We start from the raw sequence: 27,255 nt of genomic DNA, 5'->3' as shown, positions 1-27,255 counted from the left end.
AAAAACAATAAAAAATTATGTCAACGTAGATGAAGTTTTCAAATCCGTTTTAACGAAATGCACATTTAACGTCAAAGTAGTCCTGTAGCAACTGGTGTTTAAAGGAATGAAGCCAAGGTGGAAAAGAGTATTTAAAAGAAACAATAACGCCAAAGCACAAAATCCATATGATAGATAACATATATAGCAGTGAGATAATCACAGATGTGGGAGTAGATGAGTCAGCGCCTAACCCACTGGTTTTCAACATGTCCCAGATCAGAATCGCCCAAGGAGCTTTACAAAAATGTACGTGCCAGGCCCAGCCCCAAAGATGTGTTCTCAGTTCACGTGGGGTGGGGCTTGTATGTCAGTAGGTCTTAAGAGCTCCTCAAGGGTTGTAAGGTACAGCCAAGATTAAGCACCCAGCCCTTCCTTAGCAGAGGAAGAGGCAGGAAGAAGCTCACCCCCTGGAGCTCTCAGCTTCCCCTGTACCCTGCAACCCACCGCCTCCCCTGCTTGCTCGACTCCCACCAGAAAGAATCCATGTCTAAAGCTGAAAGCAAGTGCTGTCTATAGACATCCTAGCAAGTCTGCAGAGTGGACTCCATACCAAAGATGGTCATTCAGACATTTGCTGTTAAAGGCCACAGCCTTGCAAGGGAGTCCTGAATCCTCCTTAGTTGCCGATACTTGGTTCCTAGAGTCCCGGGAGAGTACGAGGTGGGGGTGTTAGAATGCCATGGCCTCCCCCGGGCGGTCTCCCTCCGAACGGGCACTCTCCTTGATGTGCCGTGGGGGTGACTTCAGAAGCCATAGTCGTGACGAGACAGGAAGTGATGGGCAGGGGCGGCAGCAGGCCCCAGAAGCACCGCTCATCAGGCTCGCGGGGTGTATGCAGCCCGGTCTCCGTTCGCAGCCAAAGAGCGTTTTGGAAGGATGGGCGATACCTGCGCGAACCCGCTTCAGCATGTATTTATTTCCTCAATCCTGCCTTCCTCTGCCTGATCAGCGTTCCAAGCAGTTTCAAATTCTGAAATCCTGAGGCCGTAGCAGGAGGCCTCCGGGTTGGGCTGTGCCACTTCCTGTTCTGTGTCCTCGTGCTCTCCCTTCCTGCTGTCGTGTCTGGTGGCCTAGAAATAAATATGTGGAAATTCACTTTATGCTCTATGAAAGTATGCTCATTGTAGTAACGGAGGAGAATTTCCTCTGCTCCCGGAGACCGGAGAGCTTCGTTGTAAGAGGACTTAACAGAGAATTCAGGGTGAGCTGTGCCTTCCTCCCATCCATTCGCTAATGAGACAGAAAATTGGGGAGCCCTTGCAGGCGACCGTGAGCACATGACATAGGCAAGGAAGGCATGTGTGTGGCTCCTGCCTTTTCCCAGCTCCCAGTCTGGTGTGCTGCCCCCAGGGGATCCCAAACGCAAGAATCTGCTAGTATGAAAGGAAAGTCCAGACCTGACACGATTCACCCCACGTTCAGGAGCATCGATTCCCTGCGAGGCTTCAGACCGAAAGACTAAAATGTCACTTATCTGACAAAACAGACCATGCGTTCTGTATACCACTAATGTATCATGAGTTGTGTTCACTAGCCACGTGTGTGTGTTTTCCATTCCTTTCCTTTGTTTTCCCATGGCTTAACTTTGGTTCTTCTCCTGTCTACTCCCCCACCCACCCACCTTCGCAGAAAAGGACAGGGGCGGCCCGACTGGGCAATATTCGGGAGACTTACAGAACACAATGAAACCATTTTGTTCAAAGAGAAATTTCTCGATTGGACTGAACTGAAGAGACCTAATGAGAAGAACGCCAGCGAACTTGCCCAGCAAAAGGTATTTCTGGTAATCTAGTCTCAAACCTCAGGCCTTTGGTTTAGGTCCCAACAAAAGAGGCCTCGAAGGTAAAGCCTTCCCAGGGTTTACTGGGAGATCAGCAAACGGGTTTCCAATTATATTCTACCTCCAGGAGGTGAAGTAGTCCAGTTTGTGTCCCCAGCTTTTAGGTGTCCCGTTCACTGCTGTGGGATGGGTATTCAGGCCTCCACAGTCTTTCCCCAAAACGCAGTTAAACGCTGAGACAGAGCTGGAAAGTCTACCAGTGAAACAGCAGTGAGTGTGGCAGGAAACGGCTGTAGAAACAGGCCACCAAACCAGCCTTGTTACCTTCCCCCATAGGAAGATCCTCGGGCCGAAGCCAAGCCGTACGACGTTGCGCGCATGGTGCAGGTGCCCCAGACCACCACCAACACGGTGCTGGACGGGGTGAACATTGGCCGTGGCTATGGCCTGGTAGAAGGGGACGACAGGAGGCAGTTTGAGATCGCCAGTGTCTCTGTGGATGTGTGGCACATCCTAGAGTTTGACTACAGCCGGCTCCCCAAACAGAGCATCGGGCAGTTCCACGAGGGAGATGCCTATGTGGTCAAGTGGAAGTACATGGTGAGCACCGCAGGTCAGTGAGCACTTCTGTCTTCTTCACACTGACACGGGGCGGCCCCAGCTCTGCGGCTGCGAGTCTAGCACTGCTAGAAGCCATTCCCTGTGTGCGCCCCTGCCTTCGGCCGCAGAGAATGTGCCGATCCGACCGTTCGCTTGGAGAACCCCTTAGTAAACTTTATAGATGGATCCCAACGCCCTAGCATTGCTAAGGAAGGTTGTGTTTCCTTATAGAAATTAAACATGCACGTTACGGTTTCTCTGCTACCCTCGTTCCCGCCCCCTCCCCGTCCCCAGAGGTTTTCTAGGAAAGTGATGATTTGCCTCCAAATGATACTTACCATGTGGCTGTCTGCTGCTTAAATTAAAGTCTGAAGTAAAGTATATCTGGATGATTTCGAACTGGAACCAAATGGTGTAGTTATGCACAAAAGATTTATTAAAAATAAAAGAAGCTGTTTCCTCTGAGGCTGAGAGCACGAACAGGCTTTGTGGATCTGGTAGAATAAATACACAGTCGAAACTGCGCGTGGTTCCTGTCGGTGAAATGCTCAGCGAAACGGGCTCCGTGCTAGAGGGGGTGAGGGAGGAAAGCCAGTGTGCTTTGGAGAGAGAACCCCTTCTCCTTGCCAACAAGGAGCCAGTCCTCTGCAGCGTCCCTCCGCCCCACCATTTGGGAGGATTTGTCACAATGCTGTGATTTTGACGTTCAACTCCTGAGCGTTTCTTTACCCCTTGAAAGCCGCTTTGCTGCCAGGGTGTGGCTGCCCTGGAGCTCCAGGGGATGAAGGCTGCTGTCTGCTCATCAGATACCCACAGACTGAGAACCATATGATTTCCTTCCTAATGTATCAGAAATAAGTCTGTTAATCACCCGGCAGCATTTACTGGAGCACCTACTCTACATACAGACACTTACGTTAGGGGCTAAGTAAATATGTCAGACCCTACCTTCCGAAAGCACATAATAAATGACAATAAGGCAAGTGCGGGAAGAGGCAAGCCCGTCATTCCGGAGGAGAGCCGGGGTCTCTGAGATTGACCCTGCTGCTTTGGGGGAAGCCCAGCACACCGCCCTGTGGGCAGCCAGTGTGGGGCATCGCTGGGCAGGGCAGGAGGCAGTCTTGCCCAGAGCTGTCCGGGGTGCTGCGGGCCCGGAGGTCCACACAGCCCAGGAGGCACAGCACTGGGGGTTTTGCTGCAACCTCGAGTTGAGCGCCTCCCAGTGGCTCTGGGACATATTACGTCATGATGCCAATTTCTCAGTGAGGAATAGGACACCACAGTTGTTACCTGTCTGAAGTCACCCAGCTAGGAGAGACCAGATTAGGACACTGAAAGCCCCTTTCCCTTTCATAAGGAGGCCATGTGGCTAGGGGGAAAGGGCACAGGCCCGGGGACTGTGCAGCCTGGGTCTGAATCTTCTCTCAGGCCCTACGTACCAGCCATGCAAGGTGGGTGAAGGGACGTAACCTGTCTGAGCCTCGGTCTGATGATGATGCCCCGCTCAGAGATTATTATAATCTGGTAGGTGTCCAATTTAGCACAGGGCCTGGCACATGCTCACAAGGTACGGGAAATAATCGTCACTGATGCCCTCAGCCCCGAAAGCAAAATTGCTGTATTTACCTTGAAGATGAGATAACATGAGTCTCCCCAAAATAAGCGTCCTTCCCAAAGAGTCGCTACTGCGAGTCTCTGCTCCTTGGGGTGGTGCAGTTGTCCAGCTGCAGTAACCATCCGTGCCGCGTGTTGGCAATAAAGGCAGTAAGAGGGGATTTGGTGGGTGGGAATCCACTAACCTTCGGTGTTGTGCAGCAGGGAACGTTAAGGACCAGCTTTGAAAGCATACATAGCTCCCCTTCCTTAAATACAGAGAGGAAACTGCATGTTTTACAAAACAAGACAAAGGGGCAATAGAATTTGAAATTCACTCATCTCCCTACCTGAGCTGTTAGTTATAAAAAGAAGTAATAGGAAATAAATGAATAAAACGATATCGACATGAATTAATTAAAAAAAAAGTAATCAGATTTCTGAGGCCTTCATAGACTACTCTGCTGGAGGCCGCCTAAGAAGTAATGATTTGGCCTAGGAAAGTACTTTCTGTGTTTCTTCCAGTAAACACAGGGCACATCTCGTAGCCAGCTCCAGCAGCATCGTTATGAGCAAAGTTACAGCTTTGAAGGAGTCCAGCTGCAGAGCATTAAGTCAGAGCAGGGAGCATTCCGATTCCAGACGGTCCCTCTGGGAGCAGAGAAGCATAGCACAATGGCATTAACAGTGGCCCCTCGGTGACCACAGTCTAGCTCCTCATCACTCCTGCTCCACAGCTGCACGTGCAAACAGGACATAGAACTTGGAGCTCGGGAAGCTCTTCTGGGACAAGGTCAGCAGACACCAGCAGCTGTAGAAACAGTACAGCCGTCCTCTTGGTGGATACTAGCCAGGTGCACAGGTGCACAGAGAAGCTCCTGGAGAAGCGAACCGGGGTTCCAGGGAAGGGAGACGGGAGGCCGCAGTGGGCAGTAAATGGGGTTCTGCAGCAGGACCACTTGACCCTGAGCAGTTCTTCAAACCGTGGTTCCCTGTTACTCCTAAACACGACGACTGGTCACAAACGTCCTATTCAAAATATTTTTAGACATAATGCATGAACACTTAATTTTTTTTAAGTTTACTTATTTATTTTGATGGGAGGGTGCGTGGGGGCAGAGAAAGAGAGAGGGAGAGAGAGAATCCAAAGCAGGTTCTGCCCTGTCAGCACAGAGCCTGACATGGGGCTCAATCTCACGACTGTGAGATCATGACCTGAGCCAAACTGAAGGGTCAGACAGTCAACCGACTGAGCCACCCAGGCACCCCCATCAACACTTTAAATTAGCCATCTGATCAAGGCTATTTAAGGTTACAGTCGGGGCTCCTGGGTGGCTCAGTGGGTAAAGCGTCAGACTTTGGCTCAGGTCATGATCTCATTGGTTCATGTTGAGCCCCACTTTGGGCTCTGTGCTGACAGCTCAGAGCCTGGAGCCTGCTTCGGATTCTGTGTCTTCTCTCTCTCTCTGCCCCGCCCCCCCCCCCCCACTTGTGCTCAGTCTCCCTGTCTCTCAAAAATAAATAAACATTAAAAAAATATAAAAAGTGAAATAAAGGTCACAGTCCGTAAATTCTTACTGATGAAAGTTTAATCTTTACTTTGCTAAAATTAAAAAATAGATGAACTAAAAATTAAGTTGTATATAGTAATAAATTTGTGCATATTGAAGAAAATTGCTGAAAACTATTATGAGATATTTTAAGGAAATAATTCTATTTTAGATATATATACCGAAGTCCACATTAGAATGTTAGATGGTAAAACACTGGTTATTTAAGCCTGAATATATATTTATACAATGTACTTAAGTTCTAACAGATTTCAAGATATATATCAACTTCTGTGACCTGTTTTAAGCACATCTTTCCCCAGCTGACATGACTAATTTTCACTACTTTGAAGAGTGGGATTGCTAATCAAAGACAAACTTTTGTTCTATCTAAATTAGCAGAAATTTCAACGGAGTGGCTTCCAAACTAATTGTGAATATGCATAGCCTATCCATTAAAAATACACAAACTTGAAGTGCCTGGGTGGCTCAGTCCATTAAGCATCCAACTCTCAACCTCTTTCTCTGCCCCTCCCCCTCCTCGATGCGTGCGCCCGGGCTCTCTCGCGCTCACTCGCGCGCGCTCTCTCTCTCTCTCTCTCTCTCTCTCTCTCTCTGTCTCAAAATGAACATTTAATAAAAGATACACCAACTTGACCAGTTCAGGTCCACAAAAGATGGCACTAAACGTTGTGCTTAAGCAAAGCACTGTCAAGAATAATTATGATCATTTATGGAAACTATATATACAGTACTTTGCTAAAAGGCCAAAAAATCAAATAAATATGACCCTGGCCTCTTGAGAACTTAAAATAAATGAGCTTTCTTCTTACCTTCAAACCTCAAGATAACTGTGATTTTGTAAATGGGACTGGCGCTGGGAAAAACTGGGTTAACAGAGAACCAGAGAACCTAGTTATTATCTTTAATTTTCAACAAGCGTGGGTGTTATAACCTGCGTTCTCCCACTGTTGCCCATCACTTTCTGGGACCACCCAGGCAGGCATCTGAGGGTAACAGCTCAGTCTCCTGACCTCATTCGTTCCAGAAGGGTCTGCCTGCAAGTCCCTGTCACCTTGTCATTGTCACCTCCTCGGAGAGGCCTTCCTTCAACAGGGAATCCTATTAGCACTCACCCTGCCCCATGTCACAGCCCCATCTGTCATCCTCAGAGAACTTATCAACCGTCTGAAACTGTCTTGCTCATGTCTGTTAGGATGAAAGCAGGGGGGCCGTCTTCTCATTATAGCTCTGGTATCCCCAGGAGGCCCCGGGCACACTGTGGGTGCTCGGTGAGCGGTTGTTGAATGAACGAGAGGAGACCGGAGTGCGGTATATACCAAAAAGTAGCGAGCTGAGGTCTGAAATACTGCCTTTTCAAAATGGCCACTTGGCCAATTAGCTTCCCGTGCCTGCTCTTGGGTGAGACCTGTGAGCCGGGTGCTGCTAATGCAAATGCCTGTGAGGTGCCAGGCGGTAAGGACAACCAGCACTGAACCCTGGCTACGGACCCAGCGACAGATAGTATTGAAATCCCAGATTATTTTATGAAAGCGGTATGTCAGCAATAGATCTCTTCCATTTCTGACAGAATGTGGAAACTCCAGAGTGTGTTTTCACTAGAATCGTTTTAGCAGGCTAAATTTTCCCTTTGTACTTAAAGCTAGCCCAGCTGTTGCTTTCAATATCTTTTCTCTACCAGCTAATCTTCTGCCAAAAAAAATGGCGTAAGACGGAAAACGTATTTCTGTCTTTGGGAGCCGTTGGTCCTGCTCTGGCCGTCACCCGCTTTCTCTGTCACACACTTGGAGTGATCCGCCGCCTTCCTGGAGGATGACAGGTGTTTTTCCTAGGGCATCGAGAAGGCTGGATCATTTTTCGCCAGTTTGGAGGCTCAGGATCAGTTACTGGAAGAAAGGTGGTTTTTCTCCTCAGCCCCATGCCCCAAAGCTTTTTGTCTTCCCTCTTTGTCCTCACAGAGCCCGGAGAAGAAAGCCATACATTCGCTCCTCTTTTGGCCTGTCGGCTGTTTACCCTGCCCTCTCGGGTTCTTTGTGTTTGCAGTGGGAAGTCGACAAAAGGGAGAGCATTCAGCGAGGGTGGCTGGCAAAGAGAAGTGTGTCTACTTCTTCTGGCAAGGTCGGCAGTCGACCGTGAGCGAGAAGGGCACGTCGGCGCTGATGACGGTGGAGCTGGACGAGGAGAGGGGCGCCCAGGTGAGTGCTGGAAAGCAGCTGAATGAGAGAACCGTCCTTCCTGGGGAGCCACAGGGTGCGCGGCCCGGTCCCCTGAAGACCCCTGACTTCTCGTGAACAAAGACGGCATCGCACAAGTGACTTTTAGTTCTGGTCTGGCTTCTCCAGACTGCAGGCTGGGCCTCCCCTCTCCTCTCCCCACTGGCAGGTCAGGAGTAATATGCTCTTCAACGAGATGTTGTATCTGTAAATAGCGAATCCATAAGACAGGTACCAAGCGCCAAGGGAGGGTTTGGTTTTTTTTTAAGTTTCCACTTAACTGATATTCAAGGAGTTATAAATAAAACCAAGAGATGCCGTTTTCCACTTCTAAAATTGGTAGGGATTTTGTAAAGAACGGCTCCAGGGTGGGTAAGGATTCAGTAGGATGCCTCCACTGGGAAGTGTAGCTTGAAACAGCCATCCTGAAAAGCAGTTTGGCTCAAGAACCTTAAAATTCTCATAAACTTTGATCAGTTATTCCACCTACACAAATCTATCCGAAGGAAATACCAGAGATTAATGTAAAAATGAGTATTCTTATCTGTTTTCTCATCTGCATTCCTCCCAGCAGCCCGAGTGATTTTTCGGGAACACGTCGGACCGTGTCATTCCCTTGCTCTCCAAACCGGTGTCCCGGTGATCTGCCAGCACCTTCGTGGTCGGCCCTGAACACCTCTCCCACCTCCCCCTGGCTTTCTAGCCTTTTGCCACTCCTGAGACACACAGACCTCTTTCCTCCCACCCCAGGGCCTTTGTGCAATTTCCTGTCTGGAACATTTCCCCTGTATCCATAAGTAACTTTCAACTTCATATGATTCAGGTTTCTGTTCCAGTGTCACCTGTTTTATCCAAATCCCTCCCCATTCTCCGTCCCTCTGCTGAGCTTTATTTTTTTTTTATAGCACTTACTGCTATTATCACTACTTGAAACCACTTCGTAGTCGTTTGTCATTTCATTTACCTTTTGTAGACATTGCGTTTACTTACTTGTTATCCCTCTTTCCCTAGAAAGTATGAAAGAGACCTTGTGTGCTGGTCTTTATCCGCCATTATAACCCCAGGGCCTGTATAATGCCCTGGGGCCAAGATTTTGTGAACATTTCTTTTTGCTGTTTGGATTACCTTTGTAGTAATGAAGAGTTGACTGTAAGGTTTTGGGAAAGCATGATACCACGGCAGGTATCTTCACTACCTTGGAGGAGTAGTTAACAATAGCATGAGGGAGGAGAACAGAGGAATTTTCTCCGAAACAGATTAATGTTCACCTAGCCTTCTAGATTCCTAAGAACCAATCCTGTTCCCTAAAAAAATACTTAATACACATTTTCTACTATAGACTATACAATAATTGAAAATAACTGTTAGTGGCCATTGCATTTTAATTTATCCCTAATAGTGGGCAATTTCAACTGCCTTTATTTTTGTAAAGGCCATGTTTCTTTTTCTTTTTTTTTTTTTTTAAATTTTTTTTTTCAACGTTTATTTATTTTTTTGGGGGGGGGACAGAGAGAGACAGAGCATGAACGGGGGAGGGGCAGAGAGAGAGGGAGACACAGAATCAGAAACAGGCTCCAGGCTCTGAGCCATCAGCCCAGAGCCTGACGCGGGGCTCGAACTCACGGACCGCGAGATCGTGACCTGGCTGAAGTCGGACGCTTAACCAACTGCGCCACCCAGGCGCCCCTGTAAAGGCCATGTTTCAATCGTGGCTGCAAAATCACCCTTAGAATTTTGAGTCTTAATCTCTCTAGTCTGAGCATTCCACTTTTTATCAAGCCAGTGGATGTAAAAACACTTCAGACATATAAAACGCTGCCACAAAATGGCACTAAATTACGCAAAGTTGGCCCTGAGGTTGATCTGTTAACTCCTGGTGGGAAATGCTTCCTACCTTTCGGTTTGCCCCGACTTCCAGGCTGAATAAACAATTTCCTCGTGAAGGGAAAATGTCTAGCCAAAGTGAGAGTGAGTGGAGTCAACCCTAACAGTTTTATGAGCAGCTAACACAGTGCTTCCCAGGCGAAGGGGAGGCTGGTCCGCAGGAGCAGTGTTCCATGAGTGGACTATTGGAATGGTTGCAAAAGAGACAGTTCTCCCCTCCCGCCCCTGCCCCTGAGTCACTAAGTGATCAGTCGTTCTCACTGCTGAGAGGTAGACTTTGTTTCAAACTTGTTTAGATCAATCATGCTACGTCTATACCACGGAATACCACTAAAATATCAAAACTTGTGTTTCCAAAGTCTTTGACGGCAAAACATCAAGTGAATAAAATCGGGTATTAAGTAACAAAGGACAACAATCCTACTTTTGTCTGGGAAAGACACATACCTGAAAGATACTTTGAAAGGAAAGCTGTACCCTAGACCTTTCACAGTGGTTATCTTTAGACACAACAGTAGTGTCACTGGTGTTTGTGGGCACTTCTCGCTGTTTTTCAGAGTTTCTACTAGGCAGGTATTCTTTTTAAGACTTTGAAAACCAGTACGTGTTACTTACTGGAATGTGTTTCCATTGAAAGGTCCAGGTCCTGCAGGGAAAGGAGCCCCCCTGCTTTCTGCAGTGTTTCCAGGGGGGAATGGTAGTACACTCCGGGAGGCGGGAAGAGGAGGAAGAGAACGCACAAAGTAAGTCACTGTCACCGTTGGAATAAGATTCGTTTCCCTCTCCTAGAAGGTGTTTTCACACTGGGGGGGGGGGGGGGTATTAAAGTAAGTCTCCCTTTATATAGCTGTGTCTTCACCCCTGAAAGCCTCGTCACGTTTGCCTTACAAATCAGCCTTATGGGGAGCTCATAGCCACCCCCCCCCCACCTTCCTGTGGCGTTTACCTTAGGATACATAGGACTCTGTATGCAGGAGGCTGGGAGATTATTTTCCCTTAAACTGAATTCCCACAGTGACTCTGTCTCTCTTTTCAAGAGGGGAGAAAAATTCAGTGGGTCATCTATTATAAATTGGATGCTGGCCAACAAAAATCTCTTAATTTATAGAATAGATTTATAAAAAAAATAAAATAAAAAGAATTCTTAGCTTCAGAGCCTCTCAAAATATGCCTGTTATGTGATTTACCTGAGTATTTATAAGATACTCAGTATTTGTAAGTATTTGTAAATACCTGAGTATTTACAAAAATGGGTTTTCTACTTCACGAACCTGATTCTAACTCCAAAAGGATGTGCTTTCTGGGCCGGCAGCGAGCTGGCCGCCACTCCGCCTGAGCCCCCCACCCCCACCCCCAAGTCACAGGATGGGCCTGGGTGGGCCCAGGGTGGGTGGTGTTGGCGGGTCCCCGCGGCCACCACGTCCTAACTCTGTGCCGCTGCTGCCCCCTGCAGGTGAGTGGAGGCTGTACTGTGTGCGCGGAGAAGTGCCTGTGGAAGGGAATTTGCTGGAAGTGGCCTGTCACTGTAGTAGCTTGAGGTCCAGGACTTCCATGGTTGTCCTCAACGTAAATAAAGCCCTCATTTACTTGTGGCACGGATGCAAAGCCCAAGCCCACACGAAGGAGGTCGGAAGGACCGCAGCAAATAAAATCAAAGAACAGTGAGTGTTGTGTGTGAGGGCATCTCCCAGAAGGGGCTTCCCCGTGGGACGCCGGCTGAGGTGGGAAGGATACCCAGGGTCGCCAGTAGAAGCCCGGGTGTACTTCAAGTGACTTCAGCAGGGGGTGGGTATGAACGTGGTTGGGGGCCTCTGACATGCCAAGTGGCCGTGACACACATCTCGCTTCAAGCTGCCCGTGTGAGGGCTTCCCCCACCTTCTGAGGATGTACGTGCCTCGATGAAAGGCAGAGTGAGGAGTGAGGGAAGTGCCCCCAACGAGTGCCGTCATTTCTTTCATGGGTATGATTTTGAATTAAAAGCCTGGAGGCTTTTGGTATTTAAAGAGAGCAAATTTCAAATATCGTTTAGGGGTTCAACATTTCAGTTTTGCCAGAGCAGTGGAAAGTTAGGAAGCGTTTAGCTAAAGAAAAGTCTGGGAGACCACCAACTGTGTCAGACTATAAGATGTCCCCTTTCCAGAGGACAACCGTATGCCTGCATTTGCCCCTGAGTCGCTGGACCGCCAGCTAGGCAGGGGATGCCTGGCATTTCCTCAGGCTGTCACCTGGGAGGACACTGGTAACATGTGAACAGTAGAAGCGAAGCGTTTCCAGGGCCACAGCATGCCACCAAAGGGCAATCTGGTCAAATCCATTCTCTGGGCACCACAGCGGTGCGGGGCGGGCATCCTTCCGCTGGGATGGCTCTCGAACCTACCGCACCGAGGAGAGGGCGGAGAGAACGCAGGCCAGTGCCCTGTCAACAGGCAGACGGCCGGGAAGCAAAATGTCTCATCTCGAAACGCTGTTCTGTGTGCCAGCGAGTGGGGAGGGGTGATAGTTGACCTTCGGCGAGGTATCCAAAGGCATCACTGGCCCACTGGATTTTCCCCTTGGACCACTGGGAAAAAAACAGAACGATGAACTCATTCGCTCTGCAGGTATTCACTGATTGCGTACTTGGTGCCAAGCACAGATTTAGGGACCACGGTCTTGCAAGTGAACTAACCTAAGTCTCCGTCCCCATGACGCTTATGTTCTAGCAAGAGAGGACAAGGAATAGTTAATATGTATGTTGTATATAAAAACGCGATCACTTTCATTGCAACTTGTATGTAATTATACATTCTTCTCTAAGGGCCAAGCCAGTCCCTCTCATTGCTGCCCCCCCCCCAACCACACACACACACATTCATTAACCACGGAGCATGTTTTAATTCATTAGTAAGAATTATTTTAGGAAGAAGAGAGATGGTGAACTGATCTGCAGATTTAGTCTTGAATAATTCCATACTGCCAACACTTCCAGGCTTAAAACAAACAAACAAACTACTGGATTTTCTCCGTGCAGATGTCCCCTGGAAGCCGGACTGCATAGTAGCAGTAAAGTGACAATACATGAGTGCGATGAAGGATCGGAGCCCCTGGGATTCTGGGACGCTTTAGGAAGGAGAGACAGGAAAGCCTACGACTGCATGCTTCAAGGTAATCCAACATTCCGTAGCTTTCCATCACTAATTTAGTCAGTACATATTTACTGAGCACATACTATGCACAACACCCAGTGAATCACACCTAGGCTAGGTCCTCCCAGGCCTACAACACAGTAAGGAAGCTAAATAATACGCACAGCTAAGCATAATGCCAAATCAAACTTTGGTGTGTCACGAAAGAGGTACGAATGAAGGAGGCTGAGAGTTAAAAAAGTAGTTCCACCAGGAAAATCACACGACATTTACACAGAGCCTCAGAGGGAAGCATGACCTGAAGAGACGGAGGGAGAGAAGCGAATTCCAGGAAACCAGAGGGACAGTGACACAACGTGACCCTATGGCACGAGACGCTTTCGGTCTGGCCAGCATCCTGGGTGCAGGGACCTAACAGAGTTCAGATTAGAGAATAGGTCGGTTTTGTATTAAATACACAAAACACAGATCAACTTAACGTACAGATTAACACAGAGGGAAAGCTAACAAGTATTTATTAGGCAGGTTAGGATGAGACAGACACCGCCTAAGCACCTGATCTGCCTTAACTCAACGCTCACCACCTAACGCCACCGTGTTTGTTCTGATGAGGAAACTGAGGCACAGTGAACTTCATCAGCTTGCCCAAGGTTGGACCACAGTGGGGTATACTCATCTCAGTTTTCCTGAACTTTTACAGAGTTTTTCTTAATAATGCATATTGGTGATGGAAAATGTTTGAAAGTACAGAGAGGTTGAAAAAGAAACTAAGTCCCTTATGATCTTCTCTCTCAAAGATAACTAGAATCAACATTTCTCTATGGGATCCATACACATCTATATTAAAGGAAATTTTGGACAGCAGTACACAGTTTTGTAACCCGATTTTTCCCTTTATTGTGAACAGTTGCTCAAGTTGTTAATATCTAGACTTCTCTGGCCGCAGGGCATTCCATGAATATGCTATATGCCATTTTCTATTTAACCTGTCTCTTTTGGTTGGAGAGAGGTTTCCGATTTTTCCCTATTACACAATAGAGATGTGAATAAATTTAAACCAAGTACGTGTATTTGCTTCTAGTTAAATTCCTAGATACAGAAGTGCTGTGGTAAAGGTAGAAAAGATTCAGGGTACAGCTCAACAAGGGTGCCCCCGAACACGGACACCAATCTCCATATTCACCCGGCAATATACATCAGAGAGTGTGCATTCCCCCGTGGACTTTGCCTTTTCCTCTTTGCCAAAATGGGGGGTGGGGGGAGACTGCTACCTAAGCACTATTTTAACTAATGGTTTAAATTGGAAGTACTATTAAATGCTTATGTATTTTTTTTTAATTATTTGTATTTCTACTTTGGTGAATGTTTTCATTTCTGCCTTTTTGTACATTTTTACTGAGATGTTTATCTTTATTCTTTTATATACCAAGGGCACGAACCAGTTTCCACATTTCTCATTTTGTCACTTGCCTTTTTGTTTGGTTTGGGGCTTTTTTGCAATGAAAGTGTTCATTTTTGTACCGTCAGTGCAGAAATCCCCTGTCCCTTCATTCCTCCTTTTATAATTATGATTAAGGAGACCTTCCCTACCTCCAAGGTCAGATAAATTTTATCTATTTTCGCACGAAGTTTTGGGGTTATTTCATGTCTTACGGTCGCTCTCCCGTCCATCTGGGATTTCCTTTGATGCATATCGTGTCCTCAGCTCTGTTCTCTTTTCTTTCAAAGATCCTGGAAATTTTAACTTCACACCCCGCCTGTTCATCCTCAGCAGTTCCTCTGGTGACTTCTCAGCCACAGAATTCATGTATCCTGCCCGAGACCCCTCTGTGGTCAATTCTATGCCCTTCCTGCAGGAAGATCTGTACAGCGCGCCACAGCCAGGTACGGCCCGCGGAAGGGGTCATCGTGCCGAGCCACAGAACATACTATACCTTCCAGACGGCCTTTTTACTTTACTTGCATATTGACTAAACGGTTTTTATTTGCCAAGTGCCCTGGCGGGTAACTTTCTTATGTTATCTCATGCTCACACCTACCCCAAAAGGAAGGGAACATCAGCCGTATGTTACAGTCTAGGAAACCGAGGCCCAGGTACTTGACTCGCCCAGGTAGGCTGAGCACAACCGTGTCAGGCCTGGAATCTCAGCTCTTCTCCCAGACTCCCCTCAGTCTTGTGGCTTCATGGCCCACAGTCGGCCTCCCCTGCTCCGGGCATCATGTTTTCCGTTCGAGACACAAAGAAAGGGTTGGGAAAAGGGCAGTGATGGCCGTGTCTCTCCCTTGTACTGGATAAAGCAAAAGCTTTTCCAGAAGCCCCCAGCTGACTTCTGCTCACATCCCGTTGGCCAGAGCTCTGTCACGTGAACACCCTCCACTACCGGAGAGCCTGGGAGAGCAAGTGGCGGGGCAGCAAGGGGTTGGGAGTATCTGTTGAATCAGCCAAAGAATGGTGTCTGCCTTAGCCAAGGCTGCACGGCAGGGCTGTGGTTCCCACCCATGTCTTCTGACTCCGAGGTCAAGGCTGTATCCACTCGGCCCCCACCTCGCGACAGAACCGGTTGTGTGCCCTTGTGCTGGTTGGGACAGTCACCGTCACCAGAGACTGGGCTGTACGGACCCGGCCAGACTCCTGCAGTCGAGTCTGAGCCCTTGTGCCCTCTCCCCTCAGCCACAACCTCTCATTAACCCGGCCCAGCTCCCCACCTTAAAAGCTCAACAGCTGGCCCACGGGTCATACTGCGGGAAATACTAGCAAGTTCCTTCAAAGGGAGGCCGCTACCCACCCTCTTCACGCTATGCCTCAGGGTGGGTTATCAACCTCTTCTGGGCTTTTCAAATGCGTGGTGTGCGTGGAATTCTGAAACACGGGCTAGGAAAGGACGCGGGGCAGGCGGACCGAGCAGGTGTGAGAGCCCCTCTGCCACATGGAATAAGAGTCGGGCTGACGGTGTGTTAGAACGCGTCTGCTCCTTCAAGCCCTATTCTCTCACCGAGAACCAGGAACTTAGTCACCTAGGAAGCAATCACATGTGGGGCACGCACATCAGTGACCTGTAGGGCAAGGGGGGTGTACTCACCGGTTTTTAATATGCTCTTTGGAGAGAAATGCTGCTTACAGCCCCTCGCGGGTGCGTTATCCCTCCCCTCAGCATGCTGCCAGTTCTCGGAAGGGCCGCCGGCGGGCCGGCTACTGAGGAGGGGCAAAGGGAGAGAGAGTGTGGGGACAGGGAGGGAAAAGAGGCCGGCATCACAGATGCCACCTCTTTCTGCCCAGAGGCCTTAACTGACTGTATGCTCAAAGGGCTGAGCCATCGTGGATACCCCGCCTTTGGCCCCGCCAAGGGGATTCTGCACCCCCTCCCTCTGACAAAAGCAGCCTGGAGGGAAGCATCCATTAGGTTTGGGGAAGAGTGCCCCGGAAGCATCCACGGAGAAGCCCCTGATTGTCTGGTCTGCCCTTGCCCTCACAGCACTCTTCCTTGTTGACAATCACCATGAGGTGTACCTCTGGCAGGGCTGGTGGCCCATCGAGAACAAGATCACGGGTTCCGCCCGCATTCGCTGGGCCTCCGACCGGAAGAGTGCCATGGAGACCGTGCTCCAGTACTGCAAAGGTGAGGCGTCGGTGCCAGTGGGCAGGCCTGGGGCCCTCAGCTCTGCGACAGGCTTCATCCACCCCGGCAGGATCGCAGACCAGTGTTTTCCTTCCTGCATGTGCCGGCCAACCTTGATAAAGCCCGGCAGGCAGTGATGAAACCAAGTTTTTTTTTGAGGCTTCTTAATCTTGAGATTAATGCATTCTTGACTGTCACCATGAATGGGAATTCATTTTTCTCTTTTACATTACTGGGCCGTCTGAGTTGCTACCCTCAAGATATAAGGCTGTATTGTGGAATGCCCTGGAGGGGTCAGAACCCTTTTGCACTCTGGTGTAATCATGCTGGGGGCCTCCTTCTGCGCATAGCCGCCCACTGTCCAGAGTGGAAAGCTCGCCTAAATGGGCTGGAAAGCCAATGGCAACCTTTTGGTCATTAATATTATTATTTTTAGTGTGATATCTAAAAAAGAAAGATCTACTGTGAACTCATGGCTTTTTACTATACCATCCGCCAAAAATTTATAGAATTTTATGTAAAACGAAGATGCCAGTAATTAATTTCTTGTCTTAATTTTTAAGGTTTCATGGATTAGTTTCACTGAGTTCATACAGTTGATTCTCTCTTGAAAAGCTCGTCAGTAACAAGTAACAAATTCCCACCAAATGTTTAAATTAGAGTGGTTTAGAAAATGCTGTTTAACTCACATTGAACTTCACGCTGCCTTAGGAAGTCAGAGGAATACTTCTACAGGTGAATGCAAGAGGAAAAAATCTCTTGCCCAGGAGCCATGGAGAGAGGCTTTCTCAGATCCAGAGACGTGGAAGCATTTTGCTAGAGTCAGGTCACTTACACGCAGTGTTACGCATCCTTATATGCATAAACTTAACATTTTGTATAAATACCATCCATGCGTTATTATGAACTACTCACAACTTGCACTCTAACCATAAGTCAAGAGATCCAAATGAAAAGATTTCAAGGGAAATCAGAGAAAGACCGGGTCTTTGGACCCATACCCCGGGTGTCCTGATGTTGCCCTCTGTGTACCTACAGGAAAAAATATCAAGAGGCCGCCCCCCAAGTCTTACCTTATCCACGCTGGTCTGGAGCCCCTGACGTTCACCAATATGTTCCCCAGCTGGGAGCACAGAGAGGACATTGCTGAAATCACAGAAATGGTGAGTGTGGTTTGCTTCCCCCTGAAGGTGGCTCCACACCTTTCAGATCGTGAGTCGACTGTACCTTGGGAAGAAGCATCCCAATGGCATTTTCTAAGTGATAAAATGTTGTTGTTGTTGTTGTTGTTTTCTTTTACAACATGTTAGCAAGTCTACATAGAATTAGCTTAGGAAATGGAAAAATCATTTGAACTATTTTGGTAATCAGTCATTTGAACTATTTTGGTAATCAGTCATTTGAACTATTTTGGTATTCTTCTACAACTGGTGTTCAAGTTAAACAACTTAAAAGCAAAGGTGAACTTAATTACTCTGAAGAATATACAGAAAGCTGCCATCTCTTCATTCTGTTCGCTAAAACTCTGTTGCTTTTCAAGGTCCGTGTAAGGCACAACAAAATCCTCTGGCTTCAGACATTAACCTTGTGTTTGAGGAGACACAAAATAAATCTGTGATGGATTATTCACAGATCAAAGTACGAAGCGAATGAATGTATCGTGAGTCACTCTGATTAGGAGTGTGAATAGCTCATTAATAGTATTTCATGAGACCAGTTGGTATTAGCCCATGAAGCATTTATCATAACCTTTATTTACTAAAGCATATTATTAGCCAGAACATTATAATTTCCAACCACATAGGAAAAAAAAAAAAGCTTACTACAGCTGTGTAGAATTTAAGTCATGAGTTTTTAACATTGTGAAGGAAATAGGTTTGTTCCATTTCAATTTTCTTACTATGTCAGAGAGCTGCTTTTCCGGAGGAGACGACATGGGTATTTTACGGGAGGTCCGAACACGTTTAAACAAAAAGAGTTCGCTGCTGCTTAACAGTGGATGCGCAGCGCAAATGCCGGTTTAATGCCAGCATCGCTGCCGAGACTCACATCTCTCTGTAAGCCAGTGGGCTTGGGTCCACGCAGGGAGGAGCCCGATAGGGCTCTGTTTACAATAAACACGCAGTCGTGCCTGGGGGTGCAGCGCCCCGCACCCGTACCTCCTCCTGCAGTGTGAGTTCAAGGCTGTAATTACCGCTGTGTCCTGCTTCCGCCGTGCATGCCCAGGCAGCAGTGGCCTGGGAGCATCTCGCGCAGGCTGGCGGGCTTCCGGCCAGTGAGGTCGGGCTTTCCACGCCAAGGTGTGGCAATAACACAATCACTGAGCGCTCACCATGGGCCAGGCACAGCTCCGAGCCCTTTATGTATATTTTCTCCCTTATTTTTACAACAGTCTATTAAGATTCATCTTCGTGTATCTCCGTTTTCCCAGGGAAGGAGCTGAGACACAGACACCTGAAGTAGCTTGTCCCGGGTCTTAGGTGCAGGATTGCTCCAAACCCACTCCGTGCCCACTAGTCTCGACCATCATTGATGAATTTGGCAACCCTGTTAGTCATTCATTCCCGCCACTCAAAAGGAGGGCAGTGATCTGGCTTCCAGGTTTAACAGAGGAAGAGAATTTACCTGTAGTAGCCAGTTCAGTGTAAATGCACACAGAGTGGTTTTTGTTTGTTTGTTCGAAGTCTGGATTCAGCAGCATATCCTGGACGCATTTTCTTACCTTTTTCTATTGTGGATTAAGAAACAGGGCTCAAGGGGGCAGCATGAATCCTCATAAGGTTATTTTAAAATACTTTTAAACAAATTCCATTATCTGAATGCTTCTAGTGTTTAGAGTTCAGATTTAATAATCTTTTTTTTTATTTAAAAAAAAATATTTTTTTAACGTTTATTTATTTTTGAGACAGAGAGAGACAGAGCATGAATGGGGGACGGTCAGAGAGAGAGGGAGACACAGAATCCGAAACAGGCTCCAGGCTCTGAGCAGTCAGCACAGAGCCTGACGCGGGGCTTGAACTCACGGACTGCGAGATCACGACCTGAGCCGAAGTCGGACGCTTAACCAACTGAGCCACCCAGGCGCCCCGAGAGTTCAGATTTAATAATCTTAAGCCATAATTCACTCACGTGATACTCCCTTTTGTCCAAGGCAGGATTTATTTGGTGAGGTGGGAAGACATGTAAAGGAGAATTGTGGGGCTTTGGGCAATCCCTTTCCATTTCAGAGCCTGCTTCCCCTTGAGCGACCCCCCCCCACCCCCCGGCTAGGCACAGACTAGACAGGGTCCGGCGAGGGCACAGACAGGACAGGGTCATGTATTTGCAGGCGCGTGACAAAACACTGGTGCAGGTGCAGGACACGAAGTTCTCTCTGCTCCCTCCTCTTCTCTAGGATACGGAAGTTTCGAATCAGATCACCCTTGTGGAAGATGTCTTAGCCAAGCTTTGTAAAACCATTTATCCGCTGGCCGATCTGCTAGCCAGGCCACTGCCCGAGGGAGTTGATCCTCTGAAGCTTGAGATTTATCTCACTGACGAAGACTTTGAGGTAAGCATTTCTTCGTGTGGGATGGCGTTTAAGCGACACATTGGCTTGGATGGGAGTCCTCTCACTCACCCACTGGGCGTCTCCCCCAATTTTGCAGTTTGCACTAGACATGACCAGAGAAGAATACAACGCACTGCCCGCCTGGAAGCAGGTGAACCTGAAGAAAGCGAAAGGTCTGTTCTGAGCGGGAGAGATGGCCAGAAGAATCTGCCGTCACTTTCGATACCCTTGGACCAGGAAAATGGCAATTTTTTTTTTTTTTTTTTTGGACTGGTATTTAAAAAAAAAAAAAATTTTTTTTCATCAGAGTTTTTAAAACCTGAAGTTACTAGCTCTACTGCGTGTCCTGGATTTGTGTATTTTGTAAATGTTTCAGCGAACCCTTTGGAAACTCTCTTTCCACGACTCAGCAGGTCATGTTAATAAAGGTGTCCCCGTGTGCACTTAAGTAGCTGTTTCTCAGCAGCTGCTCTCGCACTGCCCTCCTGTTCCAGCTGAGCGTTGCCTACTCTTTTTTTTGAAGCAATTCTCTTCATAAAGTGTTATTTTGATAGTTTGTGGATTCTAAAATATATATATTTATATAAACACCATATAAATCAAATACGTATTTAACAAAGCAATATTATTCGATTCACTTTTAAGATTTGTTTTCCTTTTGGTGTCAAAATAATATGAAAAGGTAGATGGAATTGCTTCTGTGGAATTAGCTCTGGCACCCTTCTGTATCTTCACACACAGTTCAGAAATGTCTCCTTCGGCCTTAGGTCTGACTTGTTCTGAGTGCTGCTTCCGGTGCTAAAATGAACAGAGACATTTGTACTTCCTGGCACGGGCTCTAAAGAATCTGTGCGAATCCACCTTTCAACCTTAATATCTTCCCTGAAATGTATAGTGCCTTGTTTTTATGTACAGTTTATATACAGAAAAGTTTGCTCTGCGTTTTTTGATGATGGTTTGGAACATTATCTCCAATTTTACTCTAAAAAACGGTAGAAATGAAAAAAAAACATCTCAAATTTCTAAAACCTGTTGTAAACATTAAACATGCCATTTTGTGATACAGGGCTCCAAAATAAAAGCTTCAGGAATAAACACAATAATTGATTCACATCGAATCCCAAGCATGTTCCTTTCTGCAAAACGTTCTGTTTGTTCATGTCAACCTAGTATCAATACTTGGCTGTTAAATATTAACTGCTAAAACTTTAGGGCAAGATTTTATGTAGGGTTGTATAACTAAATAGACATTTGACCCATAATATTAGTTCTGAGCACTATATTATAGACATATATTTGCAAATCATCATTCAACAGAAGCTTTTTACCCTAAAATGATCTCTGCATCTCATACTGAGGATCTCAGTGCCTTTTTAAGAACATTGAATACAAGGCGCCTGGGTGGCTCAGTCGGTTAAGTGTCTGACTTCGGCTCATGTCATGATGTCGCGGTCTGTGAGTTCAAGCCCTGCATCGGGCTCTGTGCTGACAGCTCAGAGCCTGGAGCCTGCTTCAGATTCTGTGTCTCCCTCTCTGCCCCTCCCCCCCATCCTTTCTCTCTCTTTCTCTCTCTCAAAAATATATATACATTAAAAAAATGTAAAAGCTTTAAAAAAAGGAATATTGAATATATAGACATTTAGAAAACCTAAAAATGAGAAAACTCTCCTCACAGGCTCATGGACTCATAAAATGAATTCTGTAGACCTGCCATGAGTTGTTACCGCATCCTTCCTGCCCACCGACCCCTGTTTCGGTCTCTGTCAAACAGATCAGTCAACAGCACATTTGCTTTATTTTTTTTTTTTAACTTTTATTTATTTTTGAGACAGAGAGAGATAGAGCATGAACGGGGTGGGTCAGAGAGAGAGGGAGACAAAGAATCTGAAACAGGCTCCAGGCTCTGAGCTGTCAGCACAGAGCCTGACGTGGGGCTCGAACCCACGAACTGCGAGATGGTGACCTGAGCTGAAGTCGGACGCTTAGCCGACTGAGCCACCCAGGCGCCCCTGCACATTTGCTTTAAATTTTATCACTTGTGTGCCCAGCCCTGGGACTGCACCAGGGTCGGGGGCCTATAACCCACTCCTGGTCCCACCGTGTTGAGACTCTGTGATATTGGGCAGTCTCTGAACTTCCCCACCTCGATTTCCTCTGTTTCAAAAAAGGAATCAATGCCAGCTATCCCGCCCACGTCATAGGATTGATTCTTGGTGAGGATCAAGCAGAAACTCTTTGAATATTGTCAAGTGCTGATACCTGCTGGTATTAATATTACTGTTACAGTAGCTGAAGTAGGAGAAGTGTCAGTGTTGAAGTAAAGGAGTGTAGTCACCTCGAAATGATAGATTAAAGCAGAATGAGTAAAACCTTCCAAAGAAATAAATGTAGAAGGGAAAGGAGAAAAAGGGGGTACGGGGTGGCTCAGTAGGTTGAGCGTCCGACTTCGGCTCAGGTCATGATCTCAAGGTTCGTGGGTTTGAGCCCCCGTCGGGCTCTGTGCTGACAGCTGGAGCCTGGAGCCTGCTGCGGATTCTGTCTCTCTCTCTCCCTCTCTCTCTGCCCCTCCCTGGCTGGCTCTCTCTTTCAAAGATAAATAAACATTAAAAAAAGAAAGGAGAAAGTGGCATTGCGGTAGGCAGAATGCAAAGAGAAACCGGGATTCAGGGCCAGTAGGGCGACCAGGGGAGTTTCCAAAGGAGAGAGGCAGGCAGAGCTGCCCCCGTGGGTGACCGTTCAAAGCCACCCAGACCCTTACGTACACAGACAGGAACTCGGGTTGCTGGAAGAACTTCCATAGAGAACCTGCTGAGACCACAGATAAGGTAGGTGTCAGCAGTGGTGCCCGTCACCACCGAGTCAACCCATAGCGCTTTGAGGTCGTATCTACTGGTTCTAAATATCCCCCAACGGTGTGCTGTCTGCTCCCCGCCTCGTCTCTGTAAACGAGGTGCCCATCTTGTGTACCTACCAACTTCCTGTTTGCCTCTGTTCCTTCTGCCTCTCTTTCCTGCTGACAGAACTGGATCCTCTCTTCCTTGGCTTTTCTGACGCCTTTCCCGCAGAGCCGCAACTTTTGACCTTTGCATACCAGGGAAAGGACCCGGCCTGGACACTTGAATTGCTGAATCTGAGCAACCCAGCTAATTAGGCTGCACCCGCATTTCGGGCCTTTCTCTGCAGCCACTCCAAAAGCAAACCACCCTGGGGAACGTTTATTAAACACGACAAATTCACGTGGTCTGGTGTTGCCTAGATTTCCTGCTTTTGAACCAAAGGACTTTGAGACGGGGGAGTGTGTTTGTGTTGGGATTGACACAGAGCTGCAGTGGGGACACATGACATGTCACATGTGTTTAGAGGCTTGGGAGGAACGGTGTGAATACCATCAGTTTCCAGAGGAATGGGACCACTGTCCCTGTTTCTCCCCCTGGGGCCATGCACAGGCCAGGGTCAGGCAAATCCTTTCTCAGGGACCCACTTCTTTTCCTCCTCGTTTTAAACGTTTGGCCCCACCTGTAGAGCTCCCCATTTTGGGTAAAAGAGGATGCATTCCAGCAACAGCTTGAGAATCCATGTTGGTCTTTCATCGTTTTTCTTCGTTTCTGATTATAAAAGTGACGCTTCTATGCACACGGAGACTTGTGCGTGAATGTTCATAGCATCATGCTTGACAACAGCCCAGATCTGTCAACGGCCCACGTGTCCACTGACTAGAAGTGGAGGACGCAATGCGGCGCATCCACGCAACGGAGTACCATCCAACAACGCGGAGAACGGACTGCTGATGCCCACTGCCACGTGGATCAACCTCAGAAACATTAACAAGCAAAAGAAGCCAGGTACAGAAGGCCACATGGTGCTTAATTCCATTTCAATGAGATTTCAGAAAAGCCACTCAGAAAGCAGACGCGTGGTGGCCGGAGACGGAGATGGGAGTAAAGGGCGCCCGCAGAGCAGAACAAGGGAACTTTGGGGGGTGATGGGCATTGTCTTCACCGGGGCTGGGGTGAGGGTCGCACAACTCTATAAAAGTACTAAGATTTATTGTACACCTTACAGAGGTGCACCTTAAATTTTATGGCATACGTATCTCGAGAAAGCGGTTGATCTGTGTGAAACCTGCAAACATAATACGCCAGTAATATGCAAACATAATTTAGGGATTGAAAATCACAGATGTCCCCACTGCTAACTAATTACTCCTGACACTTGTTAAGGTCATGCCTTACTAGATCTGCCTTACTAGGCAGACGGTACGGGACCATTGCGATCGGCATAGGGACCACGGCAATGAGGTGTAGGGGAGAGAGCTTGGGCCCAACTCTGAATACAGGGAAGACTGGGAGTTTACAGCCATGGCCGTGGACAATTACTAAAAAGAAATACCAGAGTAAGCGGGAACTCTAGCTTCACTGACCTAACAGGATTCATGCTGAAGCCAGACCAGGGTGACCAGGCGCCACGAGGGGACGGTGGAGAATGACGAACCTGATTAGATAACGAGGGTGATCAGATATCAAGGGTAAGGGATCTCACTAAACCTACTCATCAGGATTTGTGCAGGAAGTACGCTCTAGGAAGACATGCCCAAGGACAGGGCCTAGGTGGGCTCGGAGGAGCCTGACTAAAGTTTGGTCAAGGGGAGTGTCTTTGTCACCACTTCTCAAATAGAAGTACGTCAGTAATTTGACTTATATTCTTCTAGATTGGTCTTTGCATCTATTAGCAGAGATGCATGCTCATGCTTTTTTGAAGAGAAAAGTTGCATTTGCTCTTGGCCATCTTAATTTTCTGTTAACAGTGGGGCTCTGACACTGGTTCTTGGATGTTTATCTGAGTGTGTGGGAGGTTCTGAGGCCACACGGGGCACAGAGTAAAGGCCTAAGCAGCTGTGGGAGCCCAAACAACCAACCCCACAACCGTTCCCCATTCCTAGCCGAGAGTGAGTAGCAGAAAGCTAGGGCCCAGAGAGAGGGTCTGGGGATTTGTTTTCACAGGCCTTCCTTGACCTCTGATCCAGAGTAAGGGCCAGAGGCATCAAAACAGGCCTTGCTTAACAGCAGTGACTAGGAAGGTCAACGGGAGAACAGCGAGTCACAGATCAAGGTAATGATTCAAACGCAAACAATGGAAAAGCGAATACAGTAATATGGCATCTGACCCGAAGAAAAATCCCTACCTTACTTCTACCGAGCAAATGCATCGCACTGCAAGTACTTGCTCTTTCCGCACCAGAGAAGGAACATCAAGGTTGTTTCAGACTACCTGCAATAGACATACCCCAGGAGTTAGATCGGAAAGACAGATTTGCAAGGGGAGCACATCGGAGGCTTTCTGTCCACAGGAGCACTGTGCTGCCAGTGTGGAGCTTGGGTGGAAATAGCCCCACCGCCCCACCCCCCACCCCGGGTCTCACCCTTCAAATGCACAGTGCATGACAGTGTATGACCTTGATCCCTGAGGATTAGCAGGGAAGAAAGATGAACGGACCAGCATCCCTCATCTCTAATAATGAATTAGTCCTCTACTGAGCTTTTCCATCATGCTCAGACGGAAAAGAGGGCTATAGGAGCAGAAATGAATGCAAGCTGAAGTGCTAGGAGGCAGTGGCCATGACGCCTCAGCCCCAACATTCCTTCACAGCCTCACCACGGCTGTGGGAAATGCTTTTGACACCAAATGCCGTGGAGCTCTGCAAGCCTCTTAAGGGATATATTGGAACTGACTTCTGTTATCTGGAAATTGACATAAATTGCCTGTTATTAAATCTCACTGAATTGTTAAGCCCAACTTTGCCATCTGAACACCATTTTAGCATCCACCCCGAAATGGTTCTAACACAATGTGTTATCTCCGGAAAGGTAAAGAAATATGGAACTGAACAAGCAGCCTTATGCCTAATATGGAAGCAAAGAAAAAGAAAATCGGATGGGAATGACAGACAAGCCCAACTGGTACTTTTCGATTCACGGTTTCTCCATAGAAAAAAAATCAAGCTACTGAACAATGCTCCTGGAAATTGTCAGTCATGGTTAGCATCAGAGCCCATCCGAGGAGGCGATTATAAAACAGGCACCCTGCCTCACCTCCTCCTGTCTTCCTGTGCCTCCTCTATCCCCGCCTGCTGTGGTTCCTTCCCCTCTAGACACTTGTAACTCCTGCAGGAGGGCCATTCTGGGTTTTGAATCAGGAATCCCAAAGGGCGAGCGAGCATGGAGTATCATTTGCCAACGATGACATTTCAGGTCCCCGGGGGGAAAGAAATTTTTTCTCGTCGTTGGCTAGAGCCTTTCCACAGGTCAGTGCTGACTGCAGTGGTGGTCACGTCATCTGAAGTGTGTTTCTGGAATCACACGTTGTGTATTCCAGACCTGTCATTATTGGCAATGGCCCGTATTCACTCATGAGCGAGCACATGTATTTACTGCTCACCCGTTCAAGGGTTTATTGAGTGTGTGCACAGTGTAAGGCTCACCAGAGAATACAAATATGAGTTATGGCAAGGCTCAGATCCCACAAGGATCTGGGAGGAGGAGAGAATGATGATGATTTACCAAAAAGTATCAATAACAATGCAATGGGAGTCTGTTAGGGGATGAATTGTATGCCCCTCCCTCCTCAAAAGAAAGTTAGGTGGAGTCCTAACTCCCACTACCTCCAAATGTGACCTTATTGGGAGATAATCTATAGATAATTAAGTTAAATGAGATCATTAGGGTGGGCCCCAAGCCAGTAGGACTGGTGTCGCTATATGAAGGGGAAATTTGGACACAGAGGTAGAGAGAAGAGGGTCATCCGCAAGCCAAAGAGAGCAAGCAGCCTCAGAAGAAACCAAGCCTGCCAACACCTTGATTTTAGACTCCTAACACCCCGAACTGTGAGACAGTAAGTTTCTGTTGGTTAAGCCACCCAGCCTGCGGGGCTTTGTTAAAGCCACTCTAGGGAACTACACAGTGCAAACCAAGCCTTCCTTTGGAGGGAAAGGGACGGGGAGGGAATCAGGGCAGCTTCGTGGACTGAGTCCCATGGGGTAGGCCTGGAAGGACTGGTAGGATTTCTCATGATAGCTAGGCATCAACCCATCAGGCAGCAGCTCCAAAGGGGAAGATTTAGAAAGGGGGACTGGTCTCCCTAAGTTGAGTCTGGTCTCAACTTACCTTCTTATCTTATACCATGTGCTAGCATTTCTATCTTGTGCCTTTATAGTCACATAATTAAAGGCGTTGCTCTGTTAGATCCCTTTCTAGCCCAGTCTTCTCGTGCAGATATTTCTGAA

General features: G+C 47.6%; 1 protein-coding gene and 1 long non-coding RNA gene across 2 annotated transcripts in view; one reads left to right on the top strand and one right to left on the bottom strand.

The window, feature by feature from the left end:
- Positions 1 to 21,087, top strand: part of SVIL (supervillin) — a 104,484-nt gene extending 83,397 nt beyond the window's left edge. Inside the window, exons 30-40 of the mRNA XM_025930074.2 lie at positions 1,672 to 1,816; positions 2,159 to 2,435; positions 7,630 to 7,781; positions 10,321 to 10,426; positions 11,137 to 11,344; positions 12,695 to 12,828; positions 14,538 to 14,693; positions 16,283 to 16,426; positions 17,465 to 17,589; positions 19,821 to 19,976; positions 20,074 to 21,087. Coding sequence (XP_025785859.2) covers positions 1,672 to 1,816; positions 2,159 to 2,435; positions 7,630 to 7,781; positions 10,321 to 10,426; positions 11,137 to 11,344; positions 12,695 to 12,828; positions 14,538 to 14,693; positions 16,283 to 16,426; positions 17,465 to 17,589; positions 19,821 to 19,976; positions 20,074 to 20,160 — 1,690 coding nt within the window. The 3' untranslated portion in view covers positions 20,161 to 21,087. The remainder of the gene's footprint in view (positions 1 to 1,671; positions 1,817 to 2,158; positions 2,436 to 7,629; positions 7,782 to 10,320; positions 10,427 to 11,136; positions 11,345 to 12,694; positions 12,829 to 14,537; positions 14,694 to 16,282; positions 16,427 to 17,464; positions 17,590 to 19,820; positions 19,977 to 20,073) is intronic.
- On the bottom strand, positions 139 to 10,392 carry LOC147579439 (uncharacterized). The gene is made up of 3 exons (XR_015253946.1): positions 10,299 to 10,392; positions 4,049 to 4,284; positions 139 to 1,112 (listed from the first exon to the last, which is right to left on the bottom strand). It is a non-coding gene; the product is annotated as an uncharacterized LOC147579439 (long non-coding RNA).
- Positions 21,088 to 27,255: the final 6,168 nt, after the last annotated feature.

This window comes from Puma concolor, chromosome B4, assembly GCF_028749965.1.
Source record: "Puma concolor isolate L17-30 chromosome B4, mPumCon1.1.hap2, whole genome shotgun sequence".
NCBI lineage: Eukaryota > Metazoa > Chordata > Mammalia > Carnivora > Felidae > Puma > Puma concolor.
Note: the sequence above shows the minus strand (reverse complement) of the source record. Positions and strands in the feature narration are given on the sequence as shown.